General features: G+C 43.0%; 1 protein-coding gene across 3 annotated transcripts in view; it reads left to right on the forward strand.

Moving 5' to 3' along the window:
- The window catches only part of ELAVL4 (ELAV like RNA binding protein 4), an 83773-nt gene extending 63964 nt beyond the window's left edge, over positions 1 to 19809 (forward strand). For 2 of the 3 annotated variants that reach the window (XM_036893180.2, XM_036893179.2), the window contains exons 4-7: positions 10032 to 10185; positions 11975 to 12200; positions 13799 to 13837; positions 16833 to 19809. In XM_036893180.2, coding sequence (XP_036749075.1) covers positions 10032 to 10185; positions 11975 to 12200; positions 13799 to 13837; positions 16833 to 17160 — 747 coding nt within the window. In that variant the 3' untranslated portion in view covers positions 17161 to 19809. The remainder of the gene's footprint in view (positions 1 to 10031; positions 10186 to 11974; positions 12201 to 13798; positions 13838 to 16832) is intronic. The other variant, XM_036893181.2, reaches the window with a different exon arrangement.
- Positions 19810 to 20668: the final 859 nt, after the last annotated feature.

Genomic DNA, 20668 nt, shown 5'->3' on the forward strand with positions numbered 1-20668 from the left:
TCTCATTGCTTTACCGATTTACAGATGATTTTGTGTCTTGTCTCCTAACAATTGAGTTGAACTATTACTCAAATTATAAAAATAGGACTTTTAAAGAAAACATTCCCAGACCACAGCCCTTGTGCAAACCTGGAGGTGTGAGTGATTTGGGGACTAGGTCAGGGATGAGGGGACAAAAAGGCTACTCTGCCACTCTGAGTAGATTCCAGGAGGGCTGACAGTCAGGAAGGTGGGTGAGAGAATAGATAGATGCTTTAGCATGAAGCAGCAGCCCATTCTCTGGGAAGCAGGTGCAGCAAAGGGGAAGGGGTGTGACTGAAACCTCCCTTCTCCGGGAAGGAGAGCGATCGCCTTCATGCCAGCCTCTCTGCGCTGTGATGCTGCTTAGACATTCCACTTCACTCTTCTAATAGCACTTACGGTGCCTCCAGGGGGTCTCTCCACACTTGAGTTTTGCAGGTTCCAGTTTGCCCCTCCTGCTTCTTTCTCTTGCAGGGGGTCATCAGGGAGCCATGCCTCCCTCCCACTGCCGGCAACCCACCTGCCTTGCTAAAAGGCCTCCATTCCGCTGAGGCATCCTTTCTTTGCACTCGGCATAAGCAATTATTTCTCCTATCACTGCTCTTAATGGTTCCTGGAGAGTTAGCAGATCATTTTTTGCTGACGGATATCACCCCACCCAGAAATGATAGACTGCCTCCCTTGGTCTTATTAATAATGAAAAGGCATTTTTCTCTCCTCCCCCATTACTGCTATCATCAGAGTTGGTGTGGGAGCACTTCCCTGCGAAGGTCAGCAGGGGCAGCTGAATCACTGATCCCCAAGGAGCCAAGAGAGGGCACATGGCATCGCCAGTGGAAACGGGAGATCCATTTACCCCAGTTGTACCAGCTGCTCTTTCTCTCCCATGAGAGGTTCTATTTGGCTACTCTGCTTCCCACCGCCCTGTTACCTTCCTTTGAGTGAATAATTCCAGATACAGATGCAGAAGTTTGAGATGTGGAAATACAGCTCCCCTGCTCTCTCTGCCCAGTCAGGTTGTTATGATCCCAGCATCTTAAAGGTCATCCACAGTGTCCTGTGTCTGGATTACAAAAGAAAATTGGACAGGTACAGGTTGAGAGGACATCTAGGTCTTCAGAAGTGTGTGGAAGGGGGGCTTTAGCAGTCTACAAGGTAAAAGAAGCCAACAGTGTAATATGAGCTACTTAAAAAAAAATCAGCACACCTCAAATGTGTTAGGATTGTGGACTCCAGATCACAGGAAATGCGGTCCTTTTTTGTCCACTCTGCTCAACCCATCCGCAATATCTTGTGCGTCTCATTCTCAGCTCCACCTTTTGCAAAGACCTGACACTCTAAGCGTTGTCCGGTGGCATACAGGGAGATACAGGGAGACAGCAAAGATGGTGCTGCACTCACATGCACCCCATCCACAATGGCTGCTTTTCCATTCTAGGGGAAAAAAAATCTGCAGTGACTCTGAAGCTCAATCCTGTATTTCAGGAATCTTGGAAGACAACCTATGCAGCTGTCAGGGTAGCACATTTGCCTTGGGCAGTAGTGAGTTTCTGGTTGTCAGAGATACTCAAATGGAGTCATTAAGGATGAAGTAGAAGGGATTCTTATATCAGACTAGAGGACAACTAAATGATCCTCAAGGTCCCTTCTAACTCTGAGATGCAGTAACTGTTGTTTCTGGGCCTCAAGCTGTTCCATCCAAAGTAGTAGCCACTAGCCACATATGGCTGTTTATATTCATTCAAATCAAATACAACGAAAAGTTCAGTTCTTTAGTCACACAAGTTTGAAGTGCCCAGCAACCACATGCAGTTAGTGGCTACCATATTGAACAGAACAGATCTAGAATGTTTTCATGACTCCAGGAAGTTCTATTGGACAGTGCTGGCCTAGAACATCAGTGGCCCTGGAGAATAAAGAATCACTTCTCTATGGGTATCAGGAAGCCCCAGGGAAAATCAGCTGGTCTATCAGAGATCGTAGAACCACATTCCTCTTCTCTTCCCTCTTGTTGTCCATTCAAAAGAGTTCTCAGTTAAGATGGAGAGTTAAGTCCCAGCCCTGTTAAAACCTACTAAGATGACCTTGGGCAACTCTACTCTCTGGACTTGTTTCTGTATCTGTAGAATAGTTCCTTGCATCTCTAATAGTCTAACTAATAAAATATTGTAGTGTGATCTTTCCAGCTTGGTAACTTTGCAAGGAAAGGAACAGTTTGTGCCAAGCACGCGGCTTTTATTTCACCGTCCACATTAGCCTGGCATAGTGGAAACATCCCAAAACTTGGAGTCATATCCAGCTTTGTCTTCAGTCGACTTTGTGACTTTGAATGAGTACTTGGCCTCACTGAGCCAGAATTTGTCATCTGGACAATGGAACTAACAATATCTCACTTATGGTGGGTTGCTCAAGTACATTCCCCAGAGCGAAGATGACCAGAAATAGGGGTAAGGAGGGAAGATTGTTTCCCATCTACTTGTTTCAGAGATGTGTAAGGAGGTAGAGAGTGAGTCTGAGTCTTACTAAGCCCCAGGCAGTATCTATAAAGGCTTTGGAGAGTGGAGAGTATTACGGAGCTCCCAGGTGGTCACAGTAATCTTAGTCTTTGATAAAGCAAGTCAGGAGTTGCAGTTTAGTGAAGTGACTGAGTATCAAAAGCCCTAAATCTGAGACAAACTCTTCCACTAACCAGGCCATGAAACCTTTAGCACATATCTCTCCCTTCTGGGGCCGCTAGGCAGACAGCGAGATCCTCATTCTAAGTAAGCTCCCTTGATGATTTGATGGCTTTTTAAAATAAGTTGTAAGGTGCATGAGTCTATCAAAACACCCTTTTTTTTTAAAAGAAATATTTATCCAGCCTAACTGTGTATCACATATTCTTAGATACTCCTAAACTCCATGATTCATTCTAGCTCCTTCTCCACACCAGAGTTAGCTCCTGGGAAAGGAGCTAAAATCCATTGCATACAGTATATTATGCATTGTCATTTCAATTCAGAGGGCATTTATTGAGCTTCTGTGACAGGGGGTTTGCAGAGACCACAGGAATGCTAAGACTATTTGAGAAGATGGGTATTAGCAGAGATGGCTGTGAGAGGAGGCAGGGCAGTGAGAACTGCTGCCATTGAAATGTGTATCATCTGTAGAATCTAAGAAGGGAGCCATCATTTGGGCCTGGGCTTTATGGAGGAGGTGATATTCAGGCTGGGTCTGGAAGGATGGGCAGGAATTCATTTTACCATCATGATGAATAGATAGCAAGAACAAAGACATGGAAGTAGAAACTTGAAGGAAATATTCATAAAACTGACCCTTTTTTGTTTGAACTGAGAAATAGGTGCATGCAGGGGTTAGCAGTAGATGAAAGGTTGGGCTATATCCAAAAGGGCCTTGAATGCTTAGGTAAGGGATTTGAACTTCCATTACAAGGCCAGGAAAGCAATGAAGGTTTTGAGCAGGGAGGCATGGCATTAGCAGCACTCATTAGAAATGTTATCATCAGGTCTTGCCCTTGATAAGAGAATATCATATCTCAGGCAGCAGCTGGGGGAAGAATGAGGAGTAGGGCCACATAGGACAGACACCTGTCCTAAGCCACAGCACAGGGATAAGCCGATCCTCACAGTCAAAGCTGCTGTTCTAGGAGCCAGCTGGCTTCTTTCTTCTACTCCTCCTGGAGGTAGGCTCTCGGGTCCCTGGAAGGGTTTGCTTGTAGAAGGCCCTGGCATCACCAGAGTCTCTTCTGCGCTGCCTTTCCCTGGTCTCTTTGGAATGACTGTTCCCCAGGGAGCTGTAAGCTCTGGGGAGTTTGTGCTCACTTAGAGAATAGGGTGTTACAACAGATTGGGGAAAATCTGCAGCCTGATCTTGTGAAAGCATCGGTCTCTGTGTGTGTCTCCTCTGCTAGACTTACAGTCCTACATGCCAGGGGTTGTAGTATGCATCTCTGTGCCCCCAGTGTCTACCATAAGGCCTAAGTTACATAGCAATAGTATCAAAGCCACTGTTGATTGAGCGTTCCGAGTGCCAGGCATAGTGCTTGGAAATCTTACGTGCTTTAGCTTGTTTAGTGCTCCAACAACTCTATTACAGAGTTTCTAAACTATGTAATTCATACATATTCATACAGCTCAGAAGGGTTAAGTGACTTGCCCCAAGGCCACACAGATGTTAAGTGGTAGGGATTTAAATCCACATACTTCCAACCCCAAAGCCCTTGCTCTCAACTTCCATCTCCTTTCCATTCCAGAATAGATGCTTAATTTTACTTAAAGTACCATAAGAACTTACTTGGAGTGTCCTGTCTCAAAATAGAGTTGCCTGATGTTCTAACTAGCACCTATGAGTGAGACCCCACAAGGTAAGGGGTGATGAGGCCAGGAAGCATGTCCCTGGCATATGGAACTAGAATAGAAATAAGAAAAGGATGGAAGCCACAGGGAGACAAGTATGAACTCAGTAGAAGGAAGAACTTCATTCCAACCATCTGTAAAGGCCAGTGATGGTGTAGTTCACCTTATAAGGTAGTGAGCTTCCTGTCTTTGGACATGTGTAAGGTAGGTGGCCAGCTGTCTTGGATCATGTACCAACTTCTGAGGCTACTTTCAGCACAAAGTTTCTTTGAAGCAGATTTCAAGGATAATGCTTTCTGCTGGGATCACCAGTGTCACCTGTCACTTTATTCCCACTTCCTATGAATGCTGATTGTAGAGATAGCAATTTTTGTGAATAGAATGCCTAGCTCACAAAAACATCCAGATGATGATAGAGGTCCTTATATAAACTAAAGGGGCCCAACTAATGACACCTGTTTTCCATATCTAAGTTCTAAACCAGTCAAGAGACAAGACAAAAGAGAAAAGCCTATTGAATCCTAAGGTCATCTCTGTGACTGATTAATGCTCAGGTGGATTCCATGGACACAGTGAGTCTCCCAACATAGAACCACACACCTTGACGGACTGACATGCCCTGTCACAGGCACTCTGGACCCTACAGCCTCTCCTGCTTCTGTAGAACTGAAAGCCTGGCCCTGAACACATGCTTCTGGCTATTATCCGATTCCCAGAGGGGGTGAAGCAGGCATCTGAGGCCCACAGATCCATTTCCCTTAATGAAGTCTATTCAGAGCAGTCACTCCACTGTCCCTGGAGAGAGGGGGTGAGAGGGCACAAAGGCCTAGACTATTACTCCAGGGAGCTCACTGGGCATGGAAAATGAGCATCCCACTCTCCGAACAGCCCTCTGTACTGCACTCTTCATTTGTTATCTTACTTCCTTCACTGGACTGTGGGGCCCTTGACAAAGAGACACTTCCAGCACCAACACCAGGCCTGGCACACAGGAAGTGGTCCTGAAGGGGAAGAATGAATGAACTTTCATCTTGTAAGGCCGGTGTTTTCCTAAAGGAGCATATTTCCAGGCCAGAGAAGCCTGCCTTTTCCTCTCTTCTCAGCATTTTCACAGCATCCCCGACCACACCTTCCTCATCTGCCGGCTTCTCTCTCCTTCCTGTGCCCTGGTGGGTCAAACAGGGACAAGGTGTTACCAGATGATTCAGATATGTTTTCTGCAGGCCACGCTGTTCCTCCCACCCCACCAAGGCCAGCCCTGGGTGTGAACAGGTGAAGGGACCTGGGTAGGAAGGGGCAGCCCTGAGCCCTGGTCCTGCTGCCCTATCTGTGATGAATGACAGTGCCTGCCTTACCACCTTGGTGAGAATCACTGAGAGCAGCCTTGTGAAGTCACTTTGGAAAATGGAAAGTACTTTGTGGATGAGAAGCAATAGAATCTGTAGGAATGTGCTAGAGAAAATTCATGTCACTGAAGTGATAAAGGATGATGCAGACCCACAAGACTGATGCAGGAGAGTAGTGCCTCTATAGGCACTCATTGGTCATGTTTCAGAGTTGGCTTGTGTGGTAAAATTGAAAGGTGTGTCCCAACAGAGACGAGAGTCCCAGGCTGGTCCACAGAAGTCTGTATGACTCATCACATAATAATATATATTAAGTATCTACCAAATTCATGGTATGTGCTAGACACTTTAAATCTATTACCTCAGTTCCTTACAATAACCCATTAAAGCAGAATTGTCCACCTTTTTTACCAGTAAAGAAACAGATTTATCAAGATCAAATTACTTGCCCAAGGTCACACAAGTTAGTGAGTGCTGGAGCCAGCCTGCAGTTAGGGCTCATGAGCTCCATGCTGTACTGTCACTCCTGCAGATGGCAGGGGTACTGTGAGCCTGCAGGGAGGGGGAGGGAAGGAGAGTTTGGAAGGACTGTAAATCTTGTCAAGATCATCTGTAAAGTCATCTGCCTGTGGGCCACCCTCTCCCAGACAGATAGGAGGGGCCTCCTCACTCCCAGCTGTTTCTGAGCTCCAGAGAAAGATCAGCGCTGACCTAGAAATGCCAGTCTTGTCTACAGAGATTCTGAGTGAATGAAGCCAGCAGGATCCTGACAGTCTGTGGCATGAGGTCCTCTAAGGCACTGCCTCCAGTGTGGAAGCCCTGGGCTCTAGGCCACTGGCTCAGTGGAGTTCACAGGACAGCAATGCTGACTCTCTGCAAGGGCTAAAAGTCAGTGTATTTTTTTATAAATGTTTCAGCTTAACAAAGGGTCTGATACCTAAAGTCACTCAGATAGGGTTTAATAAATGTATGAGGAAACCTGAAAAGTTTAGATACTGGGATGAACATTTGGATATTGAATGTGAGATATTTTCTGTCATTTTTGCCCACTCCCACTTTTGCAGGTTTCCCAGACAGGCAGACAAGGAGAACAGTAGACTTAAGGTTTCAAACAGAGGAGAAAACTAAGCATGAATTATGCTCGATGAATGATGGCTGTGCTGTTGCCCTTTGGGACCCTCCACTGCTCTGTGGCTGGGGGCAGTTGCATAACTCCCCCTGGCTAAGATCCTGCCTCTGTCCGAATTATCTTTTGGGGAAATGGTTTTGGTTCTGTCATGGACTTTCCAGTGCCAGCTCCTTTTCCCTAGCAGGTCTGTCCCCAGCCTGCTCCCCTCTGTACCCTGGCTTCCCAAAACTAACTGCTACCCATTGTGCACTTATTGGGTGCCAGTCAGGTGCTGTACTAAGTTCTTGACCTTCATCATGTCATTTGTCTGTACAACAGGGGAGGGCTATCATCTAGTTGCCCTTCCCTCACCCCACCACACACTTCATACCACCTGTCTCACCACCAGTCTCACCTCAGCTATATCTCTTTCCTGGCCCTTTTGACCCTTAATTTAAAGAGAGATTAGTCTCCTATTCTCTATGTTCCAGCCTCACCTATACATCCCTGGGAAAACACACATCCTGTGGTGTTATGATAGTTGGTCCTTATGTATACCATTCTAACATTCAACTCATATTTATTGAGCACCTCCTGTGTGTTGCCTGTTGCCCTCATTGGCAAGAGACCATGCCTTCTTCTTCTTGTTATATATCCCCAGCATATAGTACTGTGCCTGGCTCATAGTAGATCCTCAGAAAATGTCCTCTAAGAGAAGCCTCCAGGTGACATCTAGTCCACATACAATCTTTTTTCAGTCCTTCCAAACCCAGACACTGGAGAATGGGAAGCCTGTCCCTTAGCTCCTAGCTTAGTAGGGAAACACAGCTGTGATTCTGGATGCATAGCTCTTGATAATCCCCTAAGTGGAGAAATCCAAATTACAATTAACCCCAAAGAGCCATTAATGCCCACATGATTCATTATGAAATGTGGGTGTTGATTCATTCCTTCAGTAGCCTGCTGGTATCAGGCTTTATGCAGGGAGCTAGAGCCACAGAGATGAGTAAGACATGCACACAAAACCCATGACCTCAAGGAGATCAGCAAACTAAGTAAAGAGATGGTGAATCAAGGTCAGAATGGGTTAAGTACCACGGGTGTGGTTCACTGAAAGCACTGCTAGGGGGGATTTTTAGGGAAAGCTAAGATCAGGGAAAGCTGTCTGGAGAAAGTAGCACTTGAGCTGGGCCTCAAAGAGGAGGAGGGTTAGGATCTGAAGACATAAATAGAAAAAATTTCCCCATAAGCAAAGGCATAGAGATAAGAGGGTATGTTTGGGGAGAGCAGCAAGGTCATTCAGATGATTAATTTGTCAGTAATGGGCAGGGGTGAGACAAGGGTGGCCCTCAGCCTGGATATATCACTATGATGTTTTTATTTCCTTCCCCCTATTGCTCTCTTCTCATGCCTAAAAGATAGTTCTGCTAGGTTATAACCTGAAAGACTGTCCATTAAAGGGTTGGGTAGGAGAACCTTGTGTCAAGTGATGCCTGGTCCAGGCAGTCACATGGGATGTTTGATCCTCCAGCCCCCAGCCCCCAAATGTATGCACAAGGAGCTCCATGTAAGCCCCCTCTGCCTGTCAGCTGTGTGCTGGGAAGGAGCCTACAGAGGCTACCCATGAGTTTCTAGAAAATATAGACACTGCAGATGCGTCGCCTTGCTCCACCTGCAGGAGGAGGCCAGTAACAGAGATTAGTCACTCATTTTATCAGTTGAGTCAACATCTATTTTTAGGTGTGGAACCCATACAGGGACGGCATCTCTATCCCAGAAAGAGAGAGAATGACATGGGTGAGGGGGTCTGCTCATCCTTCAATCCGTCATTCCTCCTTGCTAGATCCACTGCGAGACCCATGCTCAGATGCAAGGTCCACTTTGCTACTGAAGGTGTGGTTCTTAATGCCAAAGGTTCAGTTTCCATGTACAATTCCTTTTGCATACATGCTTTTGTGTGTGCACAGTGCGTATAACACACATACACAGACACACACACACACAGTCACTCACCCCTTTAGTCTTAGCAGGCCTTGTGAACTGGTCATATAGATTAAATAAAACTCCCAACAGAAAAATGCTAAGGCATATAGGTCCCTTCCTGTCCAGCATTGTCAGTTGTACTCTGAAATAACTGTTTTCATCATCTATTCTGAGCCATAACTGCCCCAGAAATAGCTTTAGCAGGAAAGTGCTTTTGTTAGACTAGCTGTAAATTATATTTCAAATGTCTGATGTTGTTTTCTTAAAAAATAAATAAATAAGTAAATGAAAGTCTAAAATTAATGACTGCTGGGGTTTGCTTTGCTTATGTGTACGGCTACAGATTTGGCTTCTTACAGATGGAATTTCAGATCTGTTTACACTGCTGTGTTAGCTTTTTGGGGAAAAAAAAGTGGTTGAGAGATCTGGGAGGACAAATTTATAAAATCGAACTTATTATAACCATTGGTGAAGCTTGCCTCTCTCTCCCACTGCCCTCTCCCTCCCTCTTTCCACTGTGCCCTCATTTTGTTTATTGTGGCTTTATCTGCTCTGCCTTAAAGTTAGAAGGCAACTGGTTCTTGCAGATGTTAGACAAGGTCACATATCCAGTTTCACAAGCAGATGTTCATTCAGCCCCATTTCATCAGCACTTTGTCATTCAGCAAGAGCAGACCTCATGGGAGCAGAGTGGAACAACACAAAGGATAGGACATAAAAAAAATCTTACAGAGAACCTGATTGCTTTTATGTGTTCAAGAAGAAGTGGGTGGGGGTGGGGAGGGTGGCGAGGAGAGAAATCTGCAGAGCAGAATTTCATAGGTTTTTTTTTTTTTTGGTTTATTCAAAGATTATTATGTGTTGGATACAGTAAATCATCTATACACCCACATCCAGGAGGTAAATCTTCAGAACTCCATGCGTGGGTAGTTCTGCATTTAACAGCTGCCATACAGTAGCTCTTTTGTTCTGCACTTAGAGACCCTTATCTATGCATTTGTTTTAAGTTATCTTCAACCCTCCTTTTGTTCCTCTATTGCTGTTCTCCTGGTTCTCAGCACTATTACAAGAGTAGCTACAAATCTGAACTACTGAGTTATTTAAACTGACACCATGAGTTGGAATGATAGACAAGGGGCTGCCACCTCAGTCACTGACTCAGGCTCTACTCGGAGTATGCTGCCAACAGTGGATTCAGCTCCTCTTGCCTCTGCCTAGGTCTCATACGCCCGTCCAAGCTCTGCCTCCATCCGGGATGCTAACCTCTATGTGAGCGGGCTTCCCAAAACGATGACCCAGAAGGAACTGGAGCAGCTTTTCTCGCAATATGGCCGTATCATCACCTCACGAATCCTGGTTGACCAAGTCACAGGTTAAGTGCCTTTTTGTCATTTCTTTCCTTGTGTCTCTGGGTCACCAGCCAGAGCCCTGTGACCCATGGGAGCAGAGGGGTAATGGTTATGTAGGGTAAAGGAAATGGGTCATAAGTAGATAGGTTTTTGACTTAAGAGAAAGCCTTCTTACCCATCCACTGTACAAATTTAAAATGGGCCAATCCTGAGAGGTGGGAGACCTCCATCATGGGAATTGTTCCCGCAGCAGCTAAACTATTTGGCAGGGTTGTTAAGAGGATTCAGGCATCGGGGTGAGCTGGGTCTGAATGACCTTCAAAGTCTCTTTCAACCCTCAACCTAGTAACATTACTTTTGTACTTGAAAAAGACCTGTATGTATAGATCTTGCTCCAGTGATAGCATTGGAGAGTTAGAGGGAAACTCCAACTGCCTCATTTCACACATGAGAGAACAGAGATCCAAAGTGGGGCATCTGTCTTCTGTCTGGCTAGTTAGTGGCCATGTAGGGACATGAACCCCAAGATCTGGGGCTGCGGTACTTTATCCATAATAAAGAAGGGCAACCACCATCTCTCGGTAAGAAATGTAAGGCACCCCAGGTTGCTTTTTTAATGACAAAATGTTTTCACCTACTGCAAATTTGATCCCAATTTAAAACACCTCCTGAGAGCAGTTTAGCATGTGTTTATGATTTGATTCATGCAACATACCCTCACTGAAGCCGGCTCCGCCTCAGACACTGCAGAGGGATGCAGGAGACAAGGGAGGAAGGAAGTACAATCCCACCCTCACAGGACTCCAGTGGGCTGAATACCTGCTAGGGGCTGTCCAGTGCCCTGTCAGAACTCCAGAGAGGGTGTGCTATGCCCGGTTTGGAAGGCACCATCGAGCAGGTGCTGTTTGGACAGAGTTTTGGAGGATGACTTGCAGTTATCTGGCAAGAAGGAGGGATTGAGCATTCTAGGTAGATAGGACATATCCTAAGGTGTGGAATCAAGGAAGAACACAGCCTATTCAAGGAATATCCAGTAGTTCAGCATGGCTTGCATGAGGCTCAACAGGGATTTGGGGCCAGGTCATCAGGGGCATTAAGTGCCATTCAAAGAAGTCTGACTTCATCTGTATGCAACATGGGGCTATAAAAAAGATTTTTATGGGTTTTCTTGGTTTGTTATTCTGTGTTTAGAGTAGAGAGCAATGAGGAAAAGGTACCATGCACAAGGTAAAAAATGGAAAAAGTACAAAAGAGGTATAAAAGATATTTTATGTAGTATAATTGTCAAAGAGTAATATGTGGTCAGATTTTGCTTTTCAAATAGATTACTTACTTACTAGGTATGGAGGACACATTGGAGGACTAGAAACCAGACAGTGGGTGATCAATTGCAGCAACTAAAGGGAGATGAGGACTGAGTAAGACAGTGGTGAGGGCTGGAAGGGACAATGTGAGAGATGCCTGTGCTTTGTGACTGGGAGTTACCTGTCCAGAGCCATGATGGCAGAAAGACAGGCAGATATGTTGTGATGGGTGAGAAAGACTCAGGAAACCAGGCTCAGCCCTGGAGAAGGCATGCTATGCCTGGTTTGGAAGGCACCCTCGAGCAGGTGACATTTGGACAGGGTTTTGGAGGATGACTTGCAGTTATCTGGCAAGAAGGAGGGATCAAGCGTTCTAGGTGGGTAGGACATATCCTACAGAATAGGTGGATTCTTAGGCCCCAAAGGTGGCCTGACTGTGCACTCTTCCCAGAGACCTTTACCAGTGTGGTTTGCTCACTCTTTATGAAGGCTCTTTCTCTTTCCCCAGGAGTGTCCAGAGGGGTGGGATTCATCCGGTTCGATAAGAGGATCGAAGCAGAAGAAGCCATCAAAGGACTAAATGGCCAGAAGCCCACTGGTGCTACGGAACCGATTACTGTGAAGTTTGCCAATAACCCCAGCCAGAAGTCCAGCCAGGCCCTGCTTTCCCAGCTCTACCAGTCCCCCAATCGGCGCTACCCTGGCCCACTTCACCACCAGGCTCAGAGGTTCAGGTAGGCAAGCCCTCAGGGGAAGGAGCCCTGCTACATGAGCACAGCGCCGGCGAGGGCCAGGGAGGCCCACAGCCCTGAAGGATGGGGTAAGGGGAAGAGCCTCCTCCCCAGAAAACACTGTGAAAAGTAACCCCCTGAGACTCAGTTTCCACTGCTGTAAAATGAGATAATTGAACCAGATGCTCTTCCAAATCCCCTTCAATTTACCACTGTGACTGGCTCAACAGATTATTTGGCTGAAACAAAATTTCTACATTTAACCACATAAGGAGGTTCAGTTTCAACAAGAGCTAATCACAGATAAATGACCACATTGAGCAGCTTAGGCTTTAGGCTAAGGCAGTGGCTTTTAATAAAGTTAAAGAAAAGAGCAGGCCAAGAGGCGGACGGAGGGGTCTGGCCTGTTCTGCCCTTTCTCCCGCAGGTAACTCTACTGGGCTGGGGAGGGGACAGGCACTCCTCTGTGTGTTTGGTCAGCAGACTCTGGGAAGACAAGGAGGATTTGTCCAAGCTTTGTCAGTGTTTCCTCCAGGTACCCAGCCCCCAGGAAGCCCCTGGCACAATGGGGCATTTCCCTTCTCCTGGAACAGCTCTGAAAGGCAGGTTTCTGTCCATGAAGCCAGTCTGACCTCGTCTGGCCTCTGTTTTGCAAGAGATAAGAATTTTCTTGACCTACTCCTAATAATTGTAAATAATTTTTTTATTCCACCTATGTCCCAGCCTCCATTTAATGAAAGGGTTTTTCTCCTTTTCAAACATCACATGGGAAGATAGTAGGCCCTTCCGTCTGGCCACAATGAGGAGAAAAATCAGCTTCTGTTGTGTCTGTCCTCCCATGCCCCAAGAATTTGAAATGGTTAATGATTTCATGAAGAGTCCAAGTCATCTAATTTTTATTTTGTGTGAGAGCTCATGCACTATTTATGTAAAAAGCCTTTCCAGCAGGCTTCTAATGGTAGAAACTATGGTTACTACTGCCCCATGGTGTGAATAGCTTGTCCTCAAGTAAGGTATGGAAGATGAGGGAGATTACAGCATAACGGTAGTTTGCTTTCAGGTTGTAAATAGTAAGCTAATTTTTAAAAATCTTAACCGTGCAACTCTCCCCACCCCCAAAAACATGTGTTCGGTAAGATTTAGTTCATGTAGTTAGGCTAAGAGAAAAGATTCATTCTGGTATGCATTGTGTGTGCATACGTATTGTTAATCTGAAATAGAGAACTTTATTCACAAGTTTAATTGTAATAAAAGGTGAACAACTTAAGAAGCTGCCCCTTTTTAACAGTTTCACACACAATATAAAATACAGCCCGCAAAAATGTTCTGAGAGGTGGGAGGAGTGGGATTAATTTATACCTTGAAAGAAAGGGAGATTCATTAGACTCTTGCTTTAAACTCTAGCATTGACCTGAACATGAATTACTTCTAGTTGGAGGCAGGAAAGGAAAGGGGGACACTACCAATGGATAGACTCCTAAGCACTGGGGAAAGTTGTTGAGCTTTTCTTCTTTGAAAATGGAGCATTCTTATTAATAGTTCCATTGAGTGATCTTGCCATCTGTGAGGCATTAACCCAGAGACCCTCCTTCTCTTTGCAGGCTGGACAATTTGCTTAATATGGCCTATGGCGTAAAGAGGTAATTAAAACTCCACAGATTGCCAGATGTCCGTGTTGGCACAGACTGGGGCTAGAAATTTTTTTTTTTAATTCACTAACTTTACTTTGTTTTTAATTCTTCCTTTTTCCTCCACCAGCATGTCAAATTCTTAATTTTAATTTCAGACCTCAGTTGGTTTTGTTTCTTTTAGGGCACACAAAGTGTGTTTGTGTGTTTCACTTTTTCTTTCATTTGCAGGTGGGCTTCTCCTATGGTTCAGGTGCCACAGCTACCAAGCTCTTGGTGATCTGGTCCTCTGAATGGCCTCCCTAAGGGGGAAGGCTCAGACTCTGTGCCAGCTGATTTTGCAAACTTGCAGAGCAACTGTTTTACATTAGCAATGCCAAGATTCAGTTAAGAGGGCAGATTCCAGCAAATCAAAATTAGAACATTTTGCTAATCATGGTTGACAATCTTATGATTGTCAGTGGAAAAATTAGATTTTGGACTACCAGCCCTGGCCAAAGCATGAATAAACCTGTGGATGACCTTCTGACTCCCATCCCCACCTCAGTGAACATTCCAGGGCACATCCTGAGAATGAAGTGTATCTGTGTGCACCTCAACCAGGGGTTTCTTTTGTTACAGGTTTTTAACAGTTATTATAAATCCTCCTTTGTTATATATGTATGTATGTTTAAAACTTACTGTTTCTTTCATTTCAAGACCTTTAATGGGGATAGGGGCACAAAGTCAAGGTTTTGGGGGCTCTCTGAATGCAGTCACAAAGGTGTTCCAGACCTAGTCTGAAAGCTGAATCTAGAGAAGTTGAGTGTGTTAAGCCACAGTATCCATGAGATTCCTAAATGTGCTTTTGATAAGCTCCAATGAGCTGCTAGGGACATAGCATCTTCATCATCCTGCTCAGTAGAGCTGCACACTTTAATTCCCCTTCCTACAATGAAGGGAAAGAGATGTGGTCTTTAACAGTCCGAGTCACACTGCCTGTATGAGGCAGTTCTTTCATCATTTGGTCGTGCATGGTAAGTACCCTGACTCTGAAAATTGGAACACTGTGAAGTAACTTGACTGCAACTTCACTAGCAGAGCACCAGCCTCCCAAATCTCAATCCCAGCCCTAGTGAGGATGACTGAAGTACCTCTACATGTCTAGCACACTGCTTGCCTGTTCCCACACAGTTCACATTTTCCCCAAATCTGTCCAATACCTTTGCTCCTCTCTAACTTTAATGAGGTAGCACCAAATATTCTAAAAAGAGTGATGCTTACATACAGGTGAGGCCAGGGAAGGCTCAGCTGCAGCTGAGTTGTTGCTGTACCCTCCGGTTCCCCACCCATGGTCAACATCACTAGTCACTAAGAGCATTCTCTTTTCCTATTAAACTCAGATTGGGATCCAGAATCCCTCCTACCACAGGGCTCCAGGTAGCCATTACCAACTCGAACTGAAGCTCTACTTGAAACCTCTTTGCTGGCCTTGACTTTGGCCTTATAAGAAATGCTCAGCTGTTCTCTACCTATAAACTGAAAGTAGTCAGTTCACTCAGTTGGAGGAGAGAAGGTGAAGAAGATAGTCTTCAGAAATAATACAAAAGACCGACATAGCTTTGCCCTTCTCTGAATCCATACCACGGTATTTTTTGGTTCTGTCTTACTTGTTCTTAAGCAAGAGGAAAGACTGACTTAGTGAATAATACCAAAAATAATTCTACTAAGTTGTTATGTTTAGCATATCTTGAGCAGCCATTTGATTATCTAAATTCTAGTTAGATACACAACAATTCTTTCATAGGACTTTCAAATCTCCAAGAGTATTTGCTTATTTTTGAAACAGTCCTAGATGACACTTTAGCCGTCCTCTTCTCCGTTTTTCTCTTCTCCTATTCCCCTCTTCAGGAAACAAGCAACTAAACAAACCAAATGAAAAGCAAAATACTAGTTAATGTATAGGGTCAAGTGCCTACATAAGTTCGGTATAAAACAAACGTTAACCCATATTTTCCTGCCGTAGGCACTGGTAACCTAATTATTTCATCTGATGCATCCGTTCTAAATCACACATGGATATATTTTATCAGACTGAATAGAATATGAAAGGTTGTTTTTCCTTCCAATATCACATGAAAACTAAGAAGATTTTGAAGACCTTATACAATAGTAGTTGTAATACAGCAAATAACAGTTTTCTGCTTTTCTAATGTACAGTGATTCAAGATACATAAATGCACAAACCACTCAAAATCTCAGTCCTGTGACTCTTAGAAATAATAATATAGCTTCAACAAGTGATACATCTTTATTATTATGGCCTGGGTTTTTTTTAATTCTTGAATAAATGCTAACTAAAACATGAGCTATCCATCTGATTAATAACAAGACATGTCTGTCCATTCTCATGTTTCTCCATCTTCAATTACAAGAGATCTTTGACAACCACAAGTCAAGGGACTGCAAAGATGGTAGACTTGAGACTACTAGGACCGTCCCCTAATCTGCCTTAAAAAATAAATAAAACTGCCCAAGCATTGACATCCACCAATGTGATTCACTTATTCAATCAATAAACAATTGAGTGTTTTTCTATGTGTCACTATGTCTGTGAGACATATGTGCACCACTGAATAAAAAGTAGAGCAACAGAATAAATGAAATAAAGCCCCTTCCCAAAGAGCTCGCTGTCTATTATGGGGAGGGAGGATAAGGACCAGGTGGGATACCCAGGGAACATACGTGATAGGACTGTGACAGAGCCTCACTCCGCCAGTTCCTTGTGGGTTTTAAGAATTAGCCTAGGGCTTTCTCTTGGCATCTGTGTGCCTTAGGCAAGTCTATCCATTCCCATCAGAAGAAATGCCACAAAGATTAGTTTTTTGCATTTTGGTTTTTAAACCCAGAAGACTGTCCTGCAAACACTCACTCAGCCCTCTGCCCTATGTCTGTGTCTGTGCATCTGTGTGTTATCCACGGTCAGACTGATGTCTGGACCAGTCCCCCCTTCTGCATATTCCTCCAGGTTCTCCCCAATCACCATTGATGGGATGACAAGCCTTGTGGGAATGAACATCCCTGGTCACACAGGAACAGGCTGGTGTATCTTTGTCTACAACCTGTCCCCCGATTCCGATGAGAGCGTCCTCTGGCAGCTCTTCGGCCCCTTTGGCGCAGTGAACAACGTCAAGGTCATCCGCGACTTCAACACCAACAAGTGCAAGGGATTCGGCTTCGTCACCATGACCAACTATGATGAGGCGGCCATGGCCATCGCCAGCCTCAATGGCTACCGCCTGGGAGACCGAGTGTTGCAAGTTTCTTTTAAAACCAACAAAGCCCACAAGTCCTGAATTTCCCATCCTTACATATTAAAATATATATATAAATATATATGAACAAAACACACACACACACACACACACGCACACACAAGAGAGAGAAACAAACTTTTCAAGGCTTATATTCAACCATGGACTTTATAAGCCAGTGTTGCCTAAGTATTAAAACATTGGATTATCCTGAGATGTACCAGGAAAGGATTTTATAATGCTTAGAAAAAAAGAAAAAAAACACAAAAAAATACCTTTGATGCATTGAATGTTCTTTCATAGCTGTCGTTGTTGAATATAATATACATAGATAGCGATGTGCAGGGATTTTAACCCAGCCAGCTAACTTTACTACCTTCCTTGAAGGTGGGTCTTTTTAAGATGACCATTCGCTCATTTGAAGAAGAAAAACAAAAAACAAAAAAAAATAATAATAAAAAGAAAACAATTTTTACAAAGTAATGGGATTCCAAGAAAGAAAAAAAAGATTTTTCTTTTTTGTCAAAATGTTGATTCCAATCAGATTGGTAAAAAAAAAAAAAAAAAAAAACAACCCCACACAAATTAAAGAGGAATAATAAAAATTGCAAAAATGAAAAAAACTTTTGCAAATTTTTTTATTTTTCCTTTTTTCTTTTATATCATGTGAACTAAAAACAGTCTTCTGTTAGGGGATGGGGGCAAGGGGGATACCTGATGACATTAACAATTTAATATCATTAACATTGTTGCCAAAGAGGTGGTCTCTTTGCTGAAAATGGGTTTCAAGAAAAATCTATTTTTATAAAATATAAAGAATTTTTACAAGAGAATCTGGATTTGAGAAAAAAATATTTTGACTGGCTAATTTAGGGGAAATTGACAACTTTGTCGCGTTCATACTGCACTGGTTAACTTTTTAGAGATCAAGATGTGTGTTTTAAACTGGATTCGTAGACTGTTTTTTGAAGGATGGGCTATAAACAGATGATCTTCATATCTTTTCATAGCATGTAATAATAATAATAAACAATTATTAATTACTAGGGGAAAGGAGTGTTCGTTCTACCCAGGGTACCACAGTTCCCCACAGTCAAAACCCAAAAGCAAGGAGATGAGTTGAAAGACAGTTTTTCTTTAAGTCATCAGTATGGGATGTCAGCAGAACAAAAAGTAAAAAGATTAATTTTCCTTCTGATCTAAAACTTCCTTAGTTTGAGCAGTAGGTGCTACAAATTATTTACATATCTTAGTATCATAGTTAAATGTAATGTGTTTAGGAGAGGAAAACAAAAGATACATTTGCTTTAAATTCATTGAGGAATTTTCAAATTCACTTTGTAGCCCATGCTGATAGAATTGGGCTGTGTTGGTACATTTGAAACACTGTTTATGTTGCTTGAAACACTTATTTATTTAATCGCCGATGTGATGATGCCTATGGCCGAGATCAAATATAGCTAGATTGGCTAGACTACTTATTTGTTTACTTAAACTATGGGAAGAAGCATATTATTGTGTCATTCTGTTGTGTGTGTATGTGTATATACAATATAAATATATATATATAAAGTTATTTTTTCTTTGGGTTAATTTATTATAAGTTGTAACACTTGGCTAGTTTTGTTTGTATATGTCTTAAAATGTTTTCTTATGATATTTAAGTGACAGTTAAAGAGGTATCAAGGTAACTTGTGTAGAACTATTGTTTGATATATTGTCATGTTTGTTGTGAATATTTTTTCTTACTGCACAGTAGAAAAATAAAAACAACTGGGTCTTTATTTTAATGTACTTCAGATTGGGGAAAACAAAACAGAGCTAAGGGAACAAAATGACTGAGGGAGCATTCTCCCACGTCCAGTGCACTGATCCTTTTAGTATGTTTGTGCTTTGTACGGTTATATATTTAAAACAAAAACAAAACAAAAAAAAATACAAGGGTTCATGCTCTTCCCTGGGTAATAGAAACAGTTACTCGCTATGCATAACCTAGTTGATAGTTAAATTTGCTATTGCTTTTCTTGTCTTGTTATATAAAATCTTTTCAATACAAGTTTAGTCTTAATGGTAATAAAACGTTATGGTTATTTATAACTTGTGCTTATTTTGTGCGTTTTTTCCCATGCTGAGCCCACTAAGTGCATGTAGAAAGAACTGTTGTTTTCACACTGAAGAGGCATACTTTGTAGTAGTCGTCGTCGTCGTGGTAGACAGGTGACGGACACCAAGGCTGCATCATAGACTCCTCCTTTACATTTTTTTTCTGGTTTTTTTCCTCTTTTTCATTTTGGAAAAAAAAAAAGACACCAGATTTCAGTTCAGAGAACACTCATTCAACATTCAGGGAAAAACCTTTTTACATCACCTGCTATGAATGAACGCAGTTTGCTGGCAAAGTTTTGATGCATTTGCTAAGCATTAGTGGGAAAAGCATGCCAAAATCTCTTCTCTATAATGTGTTCACTCTTGTGGGGAAAAAAAAGGAAAAAAAATCTTAGGACCAGGCAGTTGTATACTTGAGTTATAATGAATGACTTCATGTTAATCTTGCTAGCTTAGATGAATTCTGAGGGAAAGTATTGTAAATGTTTTTTTTTCCATAATCTCGTTGTGTTTGAATTATTTGTACTTTATCTGTCCAGACAATAAATGAAAGTGCGTAGAATGGATTTGAGCTTCCCCGATTTTTAAATGTGTCCATTTAAACTTTTTTTCTGTAGCACCTTCCTATTGCCCCAGTATTTTTATCATTAAACAAAGGAAGAGTAAAATTCGGTTTTGCACCTTAGCCCAGTCTCTCAAAGTCAACTCAGTATTCAAAAGTCATTGCCCTAGTTCCATAGCACTGAAAGTGTGTTCTCCAACCAGCAGTATCAGCATCTGGGGAGCTTGCTAAAATGCAGAATCTCAGGCTGAATTCAAAGCTATATTTAACCCAAGCCCCAGGTGACTCACTGGTACTTGAAAGTGTGAGGTACACTGCCCTGGTTGATAACAAGCTGGCACATTTGGCATTATGTTTGGTATTATATTAGTGTCTGTTATTCATTTATAAGCATAGTTGTGACTTGTTCGGAAGAGAAGGAGGCTGTATTTGCAGAGCATCTACTACATATCAGACAGGTTGTGGGGGGTCCTCTACGTTCTCTCACTTTGTCCTTCATCAATCTGGGAGACGTAGAGAGCACTCTCCTTGTTTCACAGATGACAGGACTGAGGCTTGATGAGATTAACTTGAAACAGCTAGCATGTTTCCAGCTGTGATTTGAATCCAAGTCTGATTCTACCCATAGCACCTCAGCTCTGAGATGGCAAAGCTTGAGCAATATTAAGAAACTGACCCTGTGTATCAGAAGTGACAAGTAAATAAGAAAGGTCACCTTTTTATTAACACTCACTTTTGCATAGAAGTGGCAAATATATGACTTTCTTACCTTTGAATAGAAACCCTAAACAAGGCCTTATCCATGTATATATGAATAAAGAATATAAAGAACATGAACATGATTTAAGCTAAACTAGGGGGAATAAACCGCCTAAGGTATCA

Source organism: Manis pentadactyla, chromosome 4 (assembly GCF_030020395.1).
Source record: "Manis pentadactyla isolate mManPen7 chromosome 4, mManPen7.hap1, whole genome shotgun sequence".
Taxonomy (NCBI): domain Eukaryota; kingdom Metazoa; phylum Chordata; class Mammalia; order Pholidota; family Manidae; genus Manis; species Manis pentadactyla.